At 41.2% G+C, this 20,498-nt stretch overlaps 2 protein-coding genes across 4 annotated transcripts in view; one reads left to right on the top strand and one right to left on the bottom strand.

Annotated features, from left to right (window-relative positions):
* LOC139447677 (elongation factor G, mitochondrial-like) overlaps nucleotides 1-7,173 on the bottom strand; it is a 32,555-nt gene extending 25,382 nt beyond the window's left edge. Inside the window, exons 1-5 of the mRNA XM_071229106.1 lie at nucleotides 7,067-7,173; nucleotides 4,565-4,600; nucleotides 4,044-4,166; nucleotides 3,333-3,465; nucleotides 1,663-1,867 (exon numbers count right to left, since the gene is read on the bottom strand). Coding sequence (XP_071085207.1) covers nucleotides 1,663-1,867; nucleotides 3,333-3,465; nucleotides 4,044-4,166; nucleotides 4,565-4,600; nucleotides 7,067-7,126 — 557 coding nt within the window. The 5' untranslated portion in view covers nucleotides 7,127-7,173. The remainder of the gene's footprint in view (nucleotides 1-1,662; nucleotides 1,868-3,332; nucleotides 3,466-4,043; nucleotides 4,167-4,564; nucleotides 4,601-7,066) is intronic.
* Nucleotides 7,174-7,222: 49 nt separating this feature from the next.
* On the top strand, nucleotides 7,223-19,304 carry LOC139447477 (serine/threonine-protein phosphatase 6 regulatory ankyrin repeat subunit A-like). 3 transcript variants are annotated; one of them, XM_071228871.1, is made up of 4 exons: nucleotides 7,223-7,270; nucleotides 8,388-8,640; nucleotides 9,376-9,427; nucleotides 17,259-19,304. In XM_071228871.1, exon 4 carries the CDS (start codon nucleotides 17,265-17,267, stop codon nucleotides 18,423-18,425), a length of 1,161 nt encoding a protein of 386 aa, XP_071084972.1. In that variant the 5' UTR covers nucleotides 7,223-7,270; nucleotides 8,388-8,640; nucleotides 9,376-9,427; nucleotides 17,259-17,264; the 3' UTR covers nucleotides 18,426-19,304. The 3 variants fall into 3 exon arrangements, with proteins under 3 accessions (XP_071084972.1, XP_071084971.1, XP_071084970.1); XM_071228870.1 differs by lacking the exons at nucleotides 7,223-7,270; nucleotides 8,388-8,640 and adding an exon at nucleotides 7,399-7,414; XM_071228869.1 differs by lacking the exon at nucleotides 7,223-7,270 and having other exon boundaries at nucleotides 8,187-8,640.
* Nucleotides 19,305-20,498: the final 1,194 nt, after the last annotated feature.

Raw genomic sequence — 20,498 nt, 5'->3', positions numbered from 1 at the left:
GTGTTCAGAAGGTCTAAACATCGTTCGATGGATTTGTTTGTATGTTTGTTGTTTAACGCCACACTCAGCAATATTCCAGCTATATGACGGCCATCTGTAAATAATCGAGTATGGACAATCCAGTGATTGACATCATGAGCATCGATCCACGCAATTGGGACACGATGACATACATCAACCAGGTCAGCGAGACTGACCACCTGATTCTGTTAGTCGCCTCTTACGACAAGCACAGTCACCTTTTACGGCAAGCATGGGTTGCTGAAGACCTTTTCTTCCCCTGGTTTTCACAGGTCCTTTGCAATGGTATGCAATTTTCCATAATCAAACAAAAACGATTTTGACCCTTTACTCAATTTCTCAAAAGTTCTATTCTTTCATTTTTTGTTGTAAAACTCCACACACCCCATCACAAGAGAATTGCATAGCAGATGAACAAAAAGGTGTCCCGAGTTCCGAAGCGATAATGGTGTACGAGCTGCCAGTTCCCTGTAGAATGCGTGACATGACAGGTGCAATATGTGATGCATGTAAATAAGTCCGAAATGACAAAATCGTCAAATCTCTGTTGATCGCACTAGTAAAAATGCAGTGCACGATCTAGTCTATCTTCAGTCCCTTGATAATGTCTTTCTTTATAAGGGTAAAATAACCAATCTTGATCGTTAATAATTTGACAATCTTCTTGAGCATCGATTGAATTAAGTCAGTTGATTCCGTGCAGTAGGAAAGGGAGGGCCAATCTAGACTGTCATAATGTCTCCAAACCGAAAGTTAATCCGATCAAGGCAAAGCGTAGGTGAATGAGTGAGAGAGTGAACCAGTGTGATCATATATCCCTTGTAGCAATAGTCCAAGGTCATGTTGAATCTTAAATAAACCATACAGTATGGTGGGTGTTCAAAGTGGGATGACTGTAGAACGTGAATGTGTATCCTCGCGCAAACAGGCCATGGTCGCTGTAAAGGTGGGAAATTTCAGCTCTGGAAATAAGAGAATGAAATGCATCTTCCGTTGATAGTTTAGTGATGGTCACTATTGTCGTCTTGAAAAAAGACAAGGGAGGTAAGGCAACAATGGAGTACCTGTTAATCTAGGATTCTTGGCTGATAACAGTACAGAATTCTTGAACAAAGCCTTGAAATGCTGATCCACAGAATGTTTGACAAAGATCATGCCATGGCATGATTGTTACTGCGGTATGTTCCGAATCGGGAAAATATTAGAAAAACAGCCTATAGCTCTGTCTGGTGAGGTGAGGTGAAATGGGGTTTAACGTCGCGTCCAAGATTATTGCACTTATATATAGCGGCGTGCATGTACGTGTATGTGTTTGTGTGGCTGCTTGTACTAGTTCGGACTGATGCCGATTTATAGTGCTAGCTCACTGAGATACCCCACTCAGACACAGTATACTGGCTCCGAGCTGACCAGGCCTTGTTTTAACCCCTTAATGCCGAGCGCCAGACAGGGTAAGAACAAGTACCATCTTTTAACGTCTTTTTGTATGATGTGGTTGGGGATTGAACCCCGGACCATCCGCTCTCTGGGTGGACGCTCTACCACTAGACCACGGAGGCGGTCAGCTCTGTCTGCCAACAAGTAAAAACAATAATATATTTACAGAGAGCAGCACAGTTGCTGCAGCTGTTTCACACTGACCTCAACTGTGTGAGGACTCGGTGTGGGTTGGCCCCCATCCTGTCCAGCTTGTTGATAAATGCCAGACAGGGAACATTGTAGCGCTTCATCTGCCTATTGACGGTGTACGTCTGACTCTGGACCCCCCCGACACCACACAACACCAGCACAGCGCCATCCAGGACACGCAGTGCTCGCTCCACCTCTACTGTGAAGTCCACATGACCTGCAACACAATCACGTCTATAAGAGTCTGCGAGTCTGTAAATATAGAAAGTATTATATGAGCATGTGTGCCATACTGATTTTACGAAACAAGTGTCAGAATTCTTGTATTACATGAATTCTTACATGAGTAAAATCAGTATGACACACACGCTCGTATAATAATTTCTATATTGTAATACTTTCTTTATTACTCATTACTTCTTAATCTTTTTGAGCTCCCCTTTAGAAAAATGGACTGAAAACCACAACAGGTCAAATTCCGTCAACAATTTTCAGCCATGATGGCGTGACTAGTGTGGAGTAATTCCATCCATACGTCACAATGAAATCCGGATGACAGACACAATGCACTGGTGCACATAAGATGTTAAGATCTGGGTAATAAATAGAGATTACTACATGAGTTCCTGTCAAATACCATATTGAGTTATAAGATAAATGGTATATGACAGGCATCAGTGCAGTAATCTACTTCTTACAGTTACACACCCAAATATTGTAACATTTCTGTATTGAATCGATGAATACTTTGTCTATTCTCAGGATCGCAGTGGCTCAATCATGTCAGTAACACATAAGACCCGTGAAGATCGGGGGTAGAATAGGTCTTCAGCATCCCAGGCTTGCTGTTAAAAGCGACTCTACTTGTCGTAAGAGGCGACTAACGGGATGAATCCTTTTACCCATCGTCTATCCGATTGTGGAACTCTATTCCGTTATCAGATCGAAATTCTACGATTTCTTGTTTTAAAAATTCGCTACAAAAGCACCACCCCACGTCACCTGCGTACTTCGCTTATGGAAAAAGAAAATATAATATCTTACACACAAAACTGAGATACATGTGCAGTCAATTGAATTATGATTTATATAGAATTGGTATAAAAGATCACCCGAACTGTACATGTTCGAATACATGTGAAAATGCATATCATTATCTCATGGAATGTCCATTCTTTAGTCATCAGCGTGAAATTATGTTAAACAGCCTTAAACATATTGTTCATAACATACCTATTGATGTACACTTACTGTTACACGGCAATGCAGATCACGTTGTTACAGAAAATGAAGCTATATTTAAGGCAGTACAACATTATATATGTACAACTAAAAGATTTGTGTAAAGAACTGTTCATTCAACAATGTCTGTCTGTCTGTCTGTCTGTCTGTCTGTCTGTCTCTCTCTCTCTCTCTCTCTCTCTCTCTCTCTCTCTCTCTCTCATCTATAGTGTTTTATGTTTTATGCATATATATTGAATTTGAAATTGTGAATATTTTGTAAATACCAGGGAGAGGGCATTCTAAGTTGGAAGAACTTGTCCCCCAATCCCGTTCACTCCTTGTGAATAAATATGTTTAAATCAAAATCAACGGGATCGGGAGGTCAGGCTCGTTGACTTGGCTGATGCATGTCATCGATCCCGATCCCTAAATCCAGGAAGAACAAGTTGCTGTATCACCTGGAGTGTCAATGATGTTGACGTTGTGGTCTCTCCACATGATGTAAGTGGCCGCGGACTGGATTGTGATGCCTCTCTGACGCTCAAGCTCCATGAAGTCCATCTTGGCGCCCACCTCATCCTTCCCCCTCACCTGAAAAGGTCAAGGTCAACAAAAGGTTATGGCGTTAAACCTAGAAGGGGCATGGCACAACTCATCAACTACAGTCATAACGAACTCAAAGTGGGAACTAATTTTAGTTCGGTAAAACAGTTGTTCATTATAAGGATATATACTTCAAATACACAGCGAAAGGCCGGGACAAAAATCAGTTCGTATATCTGTCAGTTCATTTGAAGCGTGTTTGTTATAAACGTAGTTTACTATATGTTGAATGAGACAATTATCTTGAATGAGGCAAACATGTTGAATGAGATATTTATGTTGAATGAGGCAAACATATTGAATGAGACATTTATGTTGAATGAGGCAAACATGTTGAATGAGGCAAACATATTGAAGGAGATAATTATGTTGAATGAGACAAACATGTTGAATGAGGCAAACACGTAGAATGAGACAATTATGTTGACTGAGATGATTATGTTGAATGAGGCAAACGTGTTAAATGAGACATTCATGTTGAATGAGACAAACACTTTGAATGAGACAAACACGTTGAATGAGACAATTATGTTGAATGAGACAAACATGTTGAACGTGACAATTACCTCATGCATTTCTGCTAGTCTGCCTGTGTAAAACAGAAGGCGTTCTGTGAGAGTTGTCTTTCCCGAATCGATGTGAGCCGAGATTCCAATGTTTCTGATCATCCTCACATCTTCTTGCACTTCCTACATTTACACAAACAATGTAACCATGGTAACAAATACAGCCATCGGAATCATTAGAAACATCATTTTCAGTATCCTTTCTATTCGACAACCAACAATGTGACAAATAACGACACATAGCACATAAATTATAGTTGTCAAAATAAGACCTTTCTTGCAAGGTCAGGACAAAATTAAACTGTTTAAAAGCAAAGCTCAATGACAAAATTTCGAGTTCTGTTTCTTCACATTAATAAAGTACCTTATTCACTGTTTCTGTGTTAAACATCAACCTTAAACTGTTTACATATAACAGAAACAATAATTTTTATATGTAACTGTGAATGTACTTCACTTGCTTATCACTTGGATTTATTCCCCTTTTATCAGGATTTAATTAAATTAAAGGCGTCACTTACTCCAAGTTTTCTTGTGGAGTAGGATACTGCTTGGAACTGAAAAAGCAAACAAAAAATGTAACCAACTGTCTATCTCATCCCAACTGAACATGTAACCAATTGTTCATCTCATCCCAACTGAACATGTAACCAACTGTTCATCTCATCCCAACTGAACATGCAACCAATTGTCCATCTCATCCCAACTGAACATGCAACCAATTGTCCATCTCATCCCAACTGAACATGCAACCAATTGTCCATCTCATCCCAACTGAACATGCAACCAATTGTCCATCTCATCCAAACTGAACATGCAACCAATTGTCCATCTCATCCCAACTGAACATGCAACCAATTGTCCATCTCATCCCAACTGAACATGCAACCAATTGTCCATCTCATCCCAACTGAACATGCAACCAATTGTCCATCTCATCCAAACTGAACATGGCAGGGTCATATAATTATTATCATGATCAACAAATTGTTGAGAAAACCAATGTGCATGAATTGACGACAGATAAGTGTTTAACATGCTTAAGAAAAAAGTAAATTCACTTTCTTGAAAAATGCACAAATATTAACATGGTTAAGTTGCTGTTGATATATATGTACACTGGAGAAAATCACAGCTGAAAATAATTAACTTTCATACCTTTTTATCCAGATTTGACAAATATATCACAAATATTTTAGTGTTATTTTGTAAATTGTGTAATCATCAATACCTATGCTTAATGGTGTTACCGGTACATACAGAGCTCCAGATAACCCGTTTCACATTCATGTGTTTGTCGGTTCTGCCAAAGGGACAGTACGTCGACGGTACTGTGTGTTTTAAATTTCCGAGTGTGATGTTACATGTCCAATTCAATTCTCAAACCAAACCAATAGAACTCTACACTGTGAAGTCGACAACACAAGTTCTGAGCAGAGTAAGTTGGCTTAAGTCTTGCTTTTCAAAAAGAATTGAAGAGAAAGTTTGTGTTTTTCTTACGGCTGAATTACAAAATACTTATTGCCAGCTTGATTAGATTAGAAGCCAGTGTTTGTCAAAGCCTAAACTACAACATAAATATGCCTAAGTATGAAGTCAATCACTTTCCTACCAGAGATCCTTGCGGCCAGCCGAGTCACCTCTGTCACATCTTAATCAGTCCATTCATGTTTATTTATCTGCTTCATTTTGGACGAGTGTGTTTAACTTTCATTGAGAAAATATCCTAAAATGTGAAAAACTATTACCATTTGCATATTTATCCTCCAGGTTGTTGGTTGGTTGGTTTGTTTGTTGTTTAACGCCGCACTCAGCAATATTCCAGCTATATGACGGCGATCTGTAAATAATCGAGTCTGGACCAGACAATCCAGTGATTAATATCAATTGGGATCGATGACAAGCATCAACCAAGTCAGCGAGCCTGACCACCTGATCCCGTTAGTCGCCTTTTACGACAAGCATAGTCGCCTTTTACGGCAAGCATGGGCAAAGCTCTATGGAGAGCTCAAGACATATATGTTCACTTTGAGGTGTAAAGCACCTGCCATGCACCTCACTGTCGCAATTGTGGTGGATGTATATCTACAGAATTATGCAAAACAATATGTAAAGCACACTGAAAGGCTCCCATTAGGCCCGCCTGTTCATATTTCAGAAATGGTATGTTTGTTTACAAACAAGTGAAAATTCCGGTCACATGATAAATCAACAACGGCGGTGGTCACTGGAGCAGAAATGGAGCCGAGCAAGCTCAGGGGCTACTTGCTACTGTTTAAAAACAATGCTTCAGGACTGTCGATGTTTTGTCCCCTAACAATGAAATGAGCACATATATTTGCTTCACTTGAAAGAAAACCAACTTGGGATCCAGTCAGAACTATAAAAATATACAGGGAAGTGGAAAATCCGAACCCATGGAGAAACGAAACTTGCACATTGTTGGACTCGTACACAAAGTTTGACAACCCCTATCCAATCAGGTGAGGTGAAATTGGTTTTAACGTAGCGTCCCAGATTATTGCACTTATATAGCGACGTGTATGCACGTGTATGTAAGTGTGTGGCTGCTTGTACTAGTCCGGACTGTTGCCAATTTATAGTGCTAGCTCACTGAGATACCATGCCGCAGTTTAACATGGATACCCCACTCAGACAAAGTATACTGACTCCGAGCGCCAGACAGGGTTACAACAAGTACCATCTTTTAACGTCTTTTTGTATCATGTTGTATGACTAGGCCGGGGATCGAACCCCGGATCTTCCGCTCTCCGGGCGGACGCTCAACCACGGAGGCGGTCGCATGCACGTGTGTGTGTATGTGTGCGCCTGCTTGTACTAGTCCGGACCGATGCCGATTTATAGTGCTATCTCAGTAAGATACCATTCCGCAGTTTAACATGAATACCCCACTCACCAGCTGATGAAGCACCTGTATAAGAGCCGGGGTCAAACCCATAAGATTTTACGCTGTTAACCCACAGATTACGTGTCTTTCTTATATTTTTATATTCTTCTTTTACCTGTTTCAGTTGCTTTACACATCCTTGGCGCAGGACGGAGCTTAATTTAAGCAAACGCATCTTATCGAATGGCGAGCCAATGTCAAAGTTACAAAACACTCATTCGCCCTCCATGCACATGTACCGGAAGTAAACAACACGCTTGCGCAATGTTTTCACTTATGGATGTCGTTAAAGTTCTTGTCGCTCCAACGATTCTTATATGTGATGATTTCTCATACTTTCTGCATCTAGTTTCATAGATATATAACTGGTTGATTATCATAACACGATACGTTCTTTCAGTGTCACATTTGCAACATGCCATAAAAGGCACCATTAATCCTTTTCTTGTGGTAGACCGAGCAGGTTTGTTTGTCGAGTCCATTTAATATGTTCTTTTTGTGCTCATTATCATCATAGAATAGCACCAGGCAGGTTCTGTGGATTGATGTTTAGGTGTAAGCGCAGTTGTCAGTTTCCTGATGTGTCTCCCAGTGGACCTATGTAGACTGCTGAACTTGGAATCACTCATTCAGTCATTGACATTTGGAATGTCACTTATTGGGCAGTACTGAATTCGACGTAATAAGCGCCCAGGGCGCTCTAAAAATTAGAAATAGGGTGCTCTTGTTAGAATATAATTTGGGTGAAAGAGTTTCAAAGATCGTAAATTTCGTGGTTTATGCTGACAGCCTGAAATGATAAAAAGAAAAGTCTGTGCATATTATACACGACAGATATATTATTCCAGAATTTAATTGCTTGTAATTAAGGGTGCATATGACACATGAGTGCGTATTATACACGAATAAATAAGTCTTGTGTGCATTGATCAATTGGAAGGCTGCTTATTGGGATTGTTTACTAGCCAATATATTAGCAAATATCGCCGTGGGCGCTTATTAGAGTGGGGCGCTTATTACGTCGAATAAAGTAATTAAAATATGTATACCTCTTTTACAGGGTTAGAAATTGGCGCTAGTCCTATAGTCCTTGCCAAACTGCCCAATGGTAAAGGTATCATAAGGACTAGTAGAAAATTGCCATTATTAAGGGTTTTGCTATATGTTATCATTATGAGGACTAGGGGACGAAAACTGTTAGTTTCTAACGCTGTAATATAGTGTGTATATATGTAACTATATGTCATTGTCAACATGTTAACACTTCTTATTCATTTGCATAAAGACAGACCTAGTAAATGTTATTTCCGCCACATAAGACCAATTTTCATGTGAATCACAGGACCATGTAACTAATAATAATAATGTACAAATTCAAAACAAATCCGCAAAAGATCGTACAGGAGGCTTGCAAGTTTGTTTGTTATTATTGTTAGGTCAAAAGAGGCTACATATGTGATCGGTTGGTCAGACTTGGTGACTTGGATTTTTGTGTGCCATCGTACCCTGATGCTGTGGATTCTTGCTCATGCTATCAAGGGTGCCACCATGGACATAAAGGTGGAATATTGCTGAGTGTGCCCCAGCAGCAACAACCCCAAAAGCCTTACTGTACATTCAAAGTCACAAACGGCCCATGAAGATTCTGGGGTAGAATAGGTCTCCAGCAACCCATGCTTGACGTAAAAGGTGACTATGCTTGTCGTAAAAGGCAACTAACGGGATCAGGTGGTCTGGCCCGCTGACTTGGTTGATGCATGTCATCGATCCCAATTGCGTGGATCAATGCTCATGATATCAATCACTGGATTGTCTTGTCCAGACTCGATTAATGACAGACCGCCGTCATATAGCTGGAATATTACTGAGTGCGGCGTTAAACAACAAACAAACCAACCAACCAAAGTCACAAACACATGAATACTTAAATATACATGAAATGTATGTAAATAATCTGTCCACAAAATTGACCAGATCAGACACCCATCATTTTTTTATTCCTAAATAATCCTTAATTTTAATTTGCAAACAATATACAATGTACATTCATACTTGTTAGCATGCAAGAATCAATCCGGTAGTGGTTCCTCTAACTCCTAAGTCGGTTTCGACCTGAAAAACGGGTTGTTTTGACCATATAGGCTGGTCTGTTTTGGAACTGGTCGGTTTTGACTGGCACTCATTATATAGCACTATGCATCCCATGAATCATTTAGTAAAAGTAAATATTTCTCAAGTCTCTCACTCACCTATTCAGGGTTAGAAACTAACAGTTTTTGTCTACTAGTCCTTACAATGATAACATATAGCAAAACCCTTAAAATTGGCCAATTTCTACTAGTCCTTAGGATACCTTTACCATTGGGCAGTTTGGTAAGGAGTACATGACTAGTGCCAATTTCTAACTCTGCATTACCATTTCAGATACCATGACGTTAGCTAAATCAGAGATTTGGGGCGGCATAATTCTGATCAGGTCAGTAACCCTTTCACACCAATTACAATAGCAACTTCAGATGTGGGGTAGCCTGGTGGTTAAAGCGATTCCCCAGATGGGTACAATGTGTGAAGCCCATTTCTGGGGTCCCATGATATTACTGTGATATTGCTAAAAGCGGCGTAAAACTATACTCACTCACTCACTCAGACATCAAGCTACTTCAGGTCACTTATAGGCCCAGTCATCTAAGGTGCTGCAATACTCTGTGCAGAGTTACCTCCCTTGGGCGCAACAAAAACCTATGTGCAAATACCAGTTTACCCCAGTTATGTTTCTAGGTTTTTTTTGCATCATACCGCAGCTTGTGGTTTTTATCAAAGTGGTAAACGTGTGAGACCTGCATCACTTAAGGCTTTGCTCCCAGATCAAGCTGACACACCTGTGATATGACTGAAATACTGTTCAAAGCAGTATGACCCTATAGATCACTATACCTTTGTTCAGGTCCATTTTTGGAAATTCTGTTATTAAATTTAGCTAATTCTGCACACAATTCTGCAAACTTTTATGCTTAGTTTTCCTGAATTTTGTAGTTTTCCACCTGTTTTGACATGTTAATGATAAGCTTATCCATGCCTAGAGGAGCTTATTGAAGTCAATCTGGAGATGACTAGTGTAAAACATAGAGACCTGGGCCCCGTTCCACAAAGCGATCTTAGCACTAAGGTGATCGTAAGTCCCATACTCTAACATAGGTTTACGATCATCGCTTTGAGGAACGGGGCCCTGCACTTTTAGTAAGCAATAATACAAAAGTCAACATCACTTCAAAATGAAATATATGTCCGTTTACATATTTGTTGACCCCTGAAGATTCCGGGGTAGAATAGGTCTTCAGCAACCCATACTTGCCATAAAAGGTGACTATGCTTGTCCAAAAAAGGTGACTAACGGGATCGGGTGGTCACGCTCGCTGACTTTTTGATGCATGTCATCGATCCCAATTACGTTGATCAATGCTCATGATATAAATCAATGGATTATCTTGTCAAGACTCGATTCTTTACAGACCGTCGTCATATAGCTGGAATATTGCTGAATGCGGCGTTATATAACCAACCAACCAACCAACATATTTGTTACCAGCTTTTGACTCACCTGTTAAAGATTTGCAGTGTATTTGATGAATTCTGCAGCAGATAAATGCCAAATTCTGCACAAGGTCTGCACAAAATGTGATTTTTCTGCAAGAAGATACATTTCTGCACCGCGTGGGCATTTCTGCAAAATATTTGCAGAATACAGCAGGAACTGCTTGGTATGAGAGACTGTTGTCAGTCAAAGTCTGATTTAAGTTGAAAGCTATGCATCATTTTTAAGTGCATGTTGTCTGTACTGTCTTCTAAAATGTGGTTTAGGTTCTAGCAGTCATCAGTTTGCGGGGAGGTCGGGTAGCCTAGTGGTTAAAGTGTTCGCTCGTCACGCCGAAGATCTGGGTTCGATTCCCGACATGGGTACAATGTGTGAAGCCCATTTCTGGTGTCCCCCGCCGTGATATTGCTGGAATATTGCTTAAAGTGGAGTAAAATCAAACTCACTCACTCACTCATCAGTTTACCGATCCAACACAGTAAGGCCCAGTCCTGTAAAATATTAGACAAAATTGAAATTCCAGATTCCAAGTTTATTACTCCTGTGCATATGTCTACGTCAGTGAGCCTGTACACGCCAGTGTGCAGGGATGTATACTCACTGCCAAAAGAAACGCAAACCATAGAAACATATAGAGAAATAAGTACATTAAGAAGAGATGTTGCCAATGTGTACCACTTAATGACAAAACTAACAATCAGTCACGTGTTACCACAGAGTGTCTTATTCTTAAAGATATGCTGCACCTGATTTCCAAACGTTACTTGCTAATCCTTCACGAGGCAAATGGTGCATCTCGAGTCATGGATCTATGACATCACATGTGTAAATACCCAATGAAGCTTTTTTAGCATGCATATAACGGAGCTAATTTCCGAAACATAATTGTGAGCTAATTCACTTTCTGAGCCTATGTATTTAGAACAGTTATAAGAACAATATTTCATTTTTTTTAAATCTTAAAATGTTCACTAATTTTGGGAAAAAAACAATAGAGTAATGAATAGATGAGTGAAATAATATTGGTTACCCAATGAAAAATGTTATAACCCAATTAAAATAGAACCCTAGAATAAAAACTCAATTGCTCAAAAAGTTATCTGGAGCTCTGGTCGAACAATGTTTTAAAGTAGCACTTCCGGTGGATGCACATGATTGCAAACCACTAAATAAAATATTACTGTTCGTAATGCTTGTAACATTGTCATTATCTTTCATTAACATCTTATTCAACTTATTAATAGTTAGTGTCTGTTTGACTTCTATTAAACAATTATTACAATAAAATGTGTGTATTTGTATTGTTCTAAACTCGTCACACAAGGTACATGCTCAAAGCGCTAACATTATTACCATTATTATCAATGGATTCTCAGCTCCCTGGGGAGTGGACAACCCGAGCTGCCTGTGAGTCACTAGAAGCTTAACAGCCACATTACGATCTTTTTCATGTGTAAACCAGAGAACATTTTTAGATTATCATAAAATACCATAGTTATCATCAAGGTATGGTTGAATTAAACTTGACTTTTGGAAATGTTGCCACTTGAAATAAAAATGATACACAACAACCTTGAGAAACAAATATACCTGGACTGTGGTCTTTCAATAACATCTCGTCATGGATGTTCTGTGGCTTAAAGTGTTTGCTCAATTTTGAGCTTGGTTTTCTAAACTAACATTTAACTTATGGTCCACAAGAGGAGACTAAATACATCTCCAGCAACCAATTCTGGTCGCAAGATGCCATTACATATCTGTTTGTTTGTTGTTTAACGCTGCACTCAGCAATATTACAGCTATATTGCGGAGGTCTGTAAATAATCGAGTCCGGCCGAGACAATCCAGTTATTGACATCATGCGCATCGAGCCACGTAATCGGGATTTAATGACATGCATCAACCAAGTCAGCGGGCCTGACCACCTGATCCTGTTAGTCACCTCTTACCACAAGCATAGTTGCCTTTTACGGCACCGTGCGTTGCTGAAGACCTATTCTAACCCGGATCTTAATGAGTTACATGTCCGTAAAATCCTGTTAGTCACCTCTTACAAATGGTCGTTAGAGGCCACTAAATACTTTCCAGCAACCTATGCTGGCAATAGGAGATGTCTAAATGTTCATAAGAGGCGACTAAATACGTCCCTAGCAGCCAATCTCTCCGCCATAGTCTCCCCCCATAACCAGTCCCTAAGTTTACCATAACTGGCAACTTGCATGGGCGTGAGATTACATCACAACGTAAATAACACCATCAGAGGGAGAGCGCCAGTTGTGGAAGCACGTTCTGTTTGCGTGACAACTACCGCATGTGGATGTGTGTATGTCATCACGTGCCACGGCGACAGTGAACATGACCCACAGGTGCACCTAAAACAGGCCACTGATCTTCTCACTGTGACGTCACATTGTAGCTAGGTCACGCCACCGCTGTTAGATAACTGGTACACTGTCCCCAAACACATGGACAATTCTGTTGGCGGATGCTGCGCTACAATGCAGGTCAGTCATACATTGTCCGCTACTAGAATATATGTATACACTCACACACTTACCTGTACAGAATCTCGCCTGGCGATTTGTTCATGTGGGTTGAAGTGGTCTTATTGACCCTTTCCTGATAAACGAACATGAAACCCATTTGTCATTCGCTCATTTATCCTACCTCCTCTTGTTATGCGAACACTGTACTAACCAATCTAAATGTCGTTCTACTAGACCCGTGAAGATCCGGGGTAGAATAAGTCTTCAGGAACCCATGCTTGTTGTAAAAGGCGACTATGCTTGTCGTAAGAGGCGAGTAACGGGATCGGTGGTCATGCTCGCTGATTTGGTTAGTATGTCATCGTATCCCAATTGCGTGGATCGATGTTCATGATGTCAATCACTGGATTGTCTGGTTCAGACTCGATTATTATTTACAGACCGCCGTTTTGCTGAGTGCGGGGTTAAACAACAAACAAACAAACAGAAAATGTCGTTCTTAACTTTTTTCAGTTTAAAAAAAATAGAAAACATGCCCATGTAATATATCTTGTTTTATACTTCATCGAGTTGTCTCTCCAGTGTTGTCCTATATCACGAAGATGAACCATGGGTTGATACAATGTTCGTTGGTTTAACTAAACTGGTTAAAACCAACTGTCTCCCGTGACGATCCGGTTAGAATTGGTCTTCAGCAACCCATGCTTATCGTAAGAGGCGACTAACGGGATCGGGCGGTCAGACTCGCTGACTTGGTTGATGCATGTCATCGTATGTTCCGAGTGAGATGTTAAACAACAGACTAAAGTACTGTCGGAAATGCTAGAAAACTGCTTTTTGTCTGTTAAAAAGGGATATAAATTTTCACAGACTGTTGTTATTGAAATCTCGAATAACTGCCAATCGTCCTACCTGTGGTTTGAAGTATTTCGGTCACGAGGAGTCCTATCGAAAAGTTTACAGGAGACAAATTCGAACGAAAACATGGAAGTTCACATTTATTTTAAGTCCAATGATGGCAGTCTGAAACGGACTATAGAAATATTCGCACGTGACTCCGTTACAATGATAATAATGTAGTCTTCATAAAACATCTTCTCCACACACAAAAATCCTTTTGAGAAAATTCTAGATGTGCATCTTCTAAAATGACAAAATGACGCTGCGTTTTATTTCTTAACATTGCTCACATGATGCATGTTACATTACACTTGCATGGTAAATGATATGGAGTCTGTACTGGGAAATGCATACAAGTTCTTTACACTTAAGAGAGATAGAGGGAAACCATTTATTAATTGAGATAGGGTGAATTACCGAACTGCCCAAGCTATGGTGTTTTCAATTCATACCTTCAAGTCTTCGGTATGATAAGAAAACAAAACAGGTATAGGGGTGGTCTCAAAAACAAAACTGGGGCGTAAAAGGATTTAGACAGCTTTGATACAGGGTGATTAGGCGTATAGTGTACAAGCTTTATGAGCAGAAGGTAACCTGACTTGTAGTAGAATTTGGGAGGATTTAAAGATGCAATTAATGTTTCCTGGACTGCACTATTGCTCTCCAAGAGATAGGATTTCGATACACTGCGCGTGGCGATGACTGAGCACTTTTCAGGGGAAAATATTCCATCCTGTCTATGAGGTCACATTATCTCCGAACCATTCATAACTATCACAGTAAGGGTGTCCAGATAATTTACCTTGATGAATCCTTCCACTGACTACATGTGGCTATCGGCAGATGGACAAAAAACACCCATAGACCATCAGGTAAAGGTAATCGTGTCATTGTTTTGCACGCTGCAACCCATGATATGGGGCTTATTGATGGATGTTTTCGAGGCGAAAAAGAAAACTGGTGATTTTCATAAGGAAAGTATAGGAGGTGATGTGTTCATAGACTGGTTGGAACTTCAGCTGTTGCCCATAGAACAACGCCAGTGTCATTGTCATAGATAACGCCAGTTAATATAACGTCCGGGAATCAGATACTGTCGCCCAAACCATGAGTATTCTGAAGGCGACCATACAGGAATATATGACATTGGTCGACTTCAGACCATATGAAACGAAAGTTCAACTCATGGAGAAAATTCGGCTGAATAAGAAACAAGTAAAGTACAAGACATATGTGCTGGCGGCACAACAAGGTTTTGTCTTACGTACGCCAGTCAGACATTGTGAGCTCAACCCTGTTGTGTCCATCATGGCTAAATGTACAGGGCTCGTGGCAAGACATTACACAAGATTCAAAAGAACAGATTCATATACGTCATCAGCGGAGATAAATGCTACCTCAAGAAACAATCTGTAGAACAACATTTTTGGATTCCAACCCGCAACCTTCTAATACTCATCCCGTTTCATAGCTCTTAACTAGTCCATCATGTTTCCAAGCAAATATAATGCAGTACATATCCTAATTGCTACCTTATCAACGCATGTCAATTAAGTACAATAACAGCAATATTTTGAGACCGCCCCCAACTCGGTGACATTTGCACCTGGGAGAATGCACGGGGCTCTGAGGTCATCACCTCAGGTTATAGGCCATTTCATACATGCATGATCATGACAACACACGAATATTCTCTAAGTATACCATCATTTTACCTGTAAAGGTACATTTTAAGGGTAATCACATTGTCAGTTAGGACAGGCTAGATTAGGGCAATTCGCGTTATTTTGATGTATGCACTTTTTATAGTCCTATGACTCGTATTTATTAAATGACGCCAGAAAAGCAGTTTTTTAGCATTTCCGACTACTTTAACAGAGGTCAACATATAGGGTGCATCTAGTTATTGCCTTGCCACGTTAACTCCAACAATTTAAAAGATAAGAGGCGACTAAGTTTTCTTTTGGAGTGAAGCGATATATATGTAGTGTCAAAAACTAGACCTTTACAGGATGCTTAGACACAACATGACAACTTTATCATGGCGTGATGGCTCTTGTAGATTCTTATAAATACAGCTCTTCTCAAGTCAGTCAGTAGCTAAATATGACAGTGTGTCCAATCACTCCAAAAGATTCACAACAAAATGTTTCGATGAAAGCCGGCTATTAAACAGAACAAGCTCTGTGACCGACTGACTCTATTGCTAATTAAATATATCAACTTAATCAAGAATTGTCTTCCGCAACCCATGCTTGTCGAAGGAGGCGACTAACGGGATTGGGTGATCAGGCTCGCTGACTTGGTTGATACATGTCATCGTGTCCCACTGGCCAACGGTGGCAATCACTGGATTGTCTGGTCCGGACTCGAATATTCACAGACGCTGTCATATTGCTGAATATGCGGCGTTTATCAACACGCAAACACCTATTCTAACGCGGAGTCCGTACGTTTATCCAGCTTCATATACGATTAAACGCTCATGACAACAATGTCTGAACTGTCAGATTTTGTAATTGTACCCGACGACGTGCATAGTTGCTCATGCTGTCAACCACTGGCTTGCCTGCTACAGATTCGATGTTTGTTTGTTTGTCTGATGTTTAACGCCGTACTCAACAATATTCAAGCTATATGACAGCGGTCTGTAAAATAATCGAGTCTGGACCAGACAATCCAGTGATTGACATCATGAGCATCGACCCACGCAATTGGGATCGATGACATGTATCGACCAAGTCAGCGAGCCTGACCATCCGGTCCCGTTAGTCGCCTTTTACGACAAGCACAGTCGCCTTTTACGGCAAGTATGGGTTGCTGAAGACCTATTCTACCCCGGAATCTTCACGGGTCTCTACAGATTCGAATGTTTAGAGTGAGCGAATATTGTTTTACGCCGCTTTTTTTTCTTTCAACATTCCACCAATTTCACAGGGGTGCGTGTTTAGAGACCGCTGTCATATTGCCGAGTGCGACATTAAACAACTCACAAAACAAAATATTGCCATATTGCTGGAATATATGCTGAGATCGGGCTTAAACAAAATGCACTTGATAGGGATCAGGAACTGCGTAAGATTCTAGTATAGAGATAAATGTTAGCATTCTTCCAAATTCCGTTGTCTAACTACAGTAAACTACGGTTATAACGAACTCAAAGGGACTACTAGTTTTAGTTCGTTATAACCGCAGTTCGTTATAAGTACATATACAGCATGACTACAGCAAGTAGTCGGGACCAAAAGGTAAGTTCGTTATATCCGTCAGTTCGTTATAAGCGTGTTCGTTATAACCGTAGTTTACTGTACACCTATTGTCTGTTTCAGGCGTACATGTGGCACTCCCCCCGCCCCCATCTCTCTATGATGGGCAACGTGCAGGATACGAGCCACACCTACACCCAAAGGAGATTCTGGTGGGGAGGCCGAGTTAAAGTTCCAAGCCAACCCCACCCCGCTTTCGTGCGGGAGGCGCTTAAGGCCGCCGAAACGGGCGACATCGGCAAACTCCGGAAAATTTACTCATGCGTTCGAGGGGGTATAACCAAATTACGCTGCGAGACCACCCTGACCACGCCCCTACACGCAGCTGCCACCAACTCGCACGGCTACATTGTTAAATATCTCCTCGGCAATGGAGCTGATCCCAATCTTCAAGACAGCTCCGCCGAAACTCCACTGCACACGGCGGCAAAAGCAGGGGCTACCGAGTGTCTTCTGCTGTTGTTGCAAGCCAAGGCTTTAGTTGAAATAGAGGACGCGTGGGGTAGAACCCCCTTGTTGAAGGCCGTGGTCTACAATCGACCGAAGTGTGTGTATTGGTTGTTGGACGCTGGCGCTAAGACTAACGTCCTGGACCACGATGGCCTATCCCCCGTTCATGTTGCGGCCAGCTATGGGCAAGTGTCGCTTCTGAGAAAGCTGGTCAAACATGGCGCGAGGTTGGACGTTGTTAATCGTAAAGGAAAGCTGCCCATATCTAAGGCCATCAACGCCGGTCAGGTCACAATGGTGCAAGAACTCATCAAGTACGGCGCGAGGACGTACCACGAGGAACACTGTGTCGTGAAAGACGCCATTTCCAAACTTGCTCAATCCCACCCTGCCGCGAAGGAGAATGACATTGCGAACTACAAGATAATTGAAACTGTGATATCCGCCCATGGCTACACGCTAGACGAGGAGAACTTAGAACTCTTTCTGTCCATATTTCGATCACTTGACCCGAAATTATTCCTACCAATTTTGATGAGGTTGGCGTTGGTGTCGGGGAAGCCAAAGTCAAGCACCCCTCACCAATTAGCATTACACCATGTAGAGCAGCTGCAGAAATTTCTTCCTGACGACTTCAAACTATTTTCTCTTGAAAACTTGGCCAAAAGAAAGATTCGTGCTTGTCTGATGGATTCAGGGCGGAACGTGGCTTGGGCCAGTGCCAAACTTGATGTGGCACCAATGCTGATCAAAATTATTTTATTACAAGATGTATTTTGACAACATATAATGGACATATTCTGATAACAATGGCATGTGCTTGCCTTAAAAAAGGGTCACACTTCTAAATTATCATTTTTTTTATAGCTTGTTATCAGCTCGCTTCGGCAAGCGCATCTCCTTACTGATCCCCATGGGCTGATCCAGAGTGGGGGTGGGTGCGCCCCCTTTTGAAAACCAAATATAGTATGTTGTAAGGCAGTAAAAGTCGAGCGAGAAAGGATTTTGACATTTTATAAATGCTGGATCCGCCCTCCCGATGAACGATTTCGGTATTGACTTGTCGCCAGATAGAGCTACCGGCCGCCCCTGCGTTTTCCTTAAAGATCCCCTATCCATATCTGCATCGCACTGTATCTGTTTTACATGTGTCGTGATCTTACACGTGCAACATGATTCACTTCCTGAGACACTCGCATTCAAATGCGTGTAATTCTATTTTAGACGGGGCACGGGTGGCCCAGTCGTCTAAGGCGCCGCAATTCGCTGTGCAGAGTTTCGTCCCTTGGGCACACCAGAAACCTATGATCGTGGGTTCGAATCCCGGTTCGCCCCGATTATGTTCCTAGGTTTGTCAGCACCATACCCGTGTTCGTGGGTTTCACCGAAGTGGTAAACGTCTGAGACCTGCATCACTTCGGGTTTTCCTCCCACATTAAGCTGACACGCCGTGATATAACTGTAATACTGTTAAAAGCGGCGTTTATCCCAACTCACTCACTCACTCATTGTCAGCCTATGAAGACTGTACATAATGCCAGGAAGGCGTACAAGAAATACGTGCTTAAAATGTATAACTGCAGGATTATTTTTATTGGTCCTTTTGAGCTGGAGGTCACGAGATATAGCTTTCATATTCGCCGTATTTTTTACGGTAAAATTAAAATGATGATTAAAAAACGAAACATTCCTGTGTTGTTTTTTTATCTTAAATGTGAAAAATGGCACCGCAATTCGCTGTGCAGGTCGGTGTGTAGGTCTGTGATTCGATCCTCTGATAATACTACTTGTTGTTAACGTGCCAGGCGCTCGGCATTAACGGGATGAAGCCAGGATTGGTCACCTCTGAGTCAGAATGTGTCTGAGTGGGCGTCCATGGTAACCTGCGGGATAGTGTCTCTGGCACTATAAGATATGCACAAGTTCGGATTAGTACAAGCCACCACACACATATGCATGCCCGTAGCTCCAAATAAATGTCTCTTGAACGCAACGTTGAACCCCATTTCACCTCCCTGACAAGCGTCACTGCAGGGTGGTGCTTTCTTGAATATCATATCACTTCCAATCACTAAATGTCCAACATGTTACTGGCTGCTGATACACCTATAGTCGTCAGTTGGTCATTCTGTCCGTCCGTCTGTAATCATATATTTTCTGGGGCATATCTCAAACACTATACAATCCAGTTTCAAGAAACTCCATACACTTATTGATCACATTGAGCATTGGTGCCTGTTTGCTATTTAAAGATTTTCCAAAGTTGTATTTTGGACATTTCCATGGAAACATGATGAACTTTGAAAACAGCGATTGTGTCATTTCCGGAGCATGTATACAACCCAGCATAACACATGTATAAACCTGTCAGACATTTTACAGATAAATAATTATACAGCAATCAATAGATGTCTAACTAGTGTTATAACTAGTGTACGGGGGCTGGTCAAAAAGTTCTAAGCCTAACAAACAAAACCAATAATTGTGAAAGTGCTTTTAATTATATTTTCCAACATAGTCTCCCTACTTTCCAACACACTTCTCATATCGATAGTGAAGCTTTTCAATTCCAGTCAAGGAGACCAAGGAGAAGTTTCCTGAAGCCAGCCTGGAAAACCAATGTCACATCTTTCAGGTCATCGTTGTCGTCATAGCGCTTTCCAAGAAGATGTTCTTTCAGTTTAGGAAACAGGTGGAAATCACCTGGTGCCAGGTCTGGCGAGTATTGAGGGTGAGGAAGCTCTTCGAACCCACATTGTCTCACATCAGCTTTAAGTCGAGAGGTGTGAGAAGAGGCATTGTCATGAAGTAGTAGAACTCCAGCTGTCAGCATTCCTCGCCGCATTTCATTGA

This window comes from Haliotis cracherodii, unplaced genomic scaffold, assembly GCF_022045235.1.
Source record: "Haliotis cracherodii isolate W230 unplaced genomic scaffold, xgHalCrac1.p SCAF_7, whole genome shotgun sequence".
Lineage (NCBI taxonomy): Eukaryota > Metazoa > Mollusca > Gastropoda > Lepetellida > Haliotidae > Haliotis > Haliotis cracherodii.
Note: the sequence above shows the minus strand (reverse complement) of the source record. Positions and strands in the feature narration are given on the sequence as shown.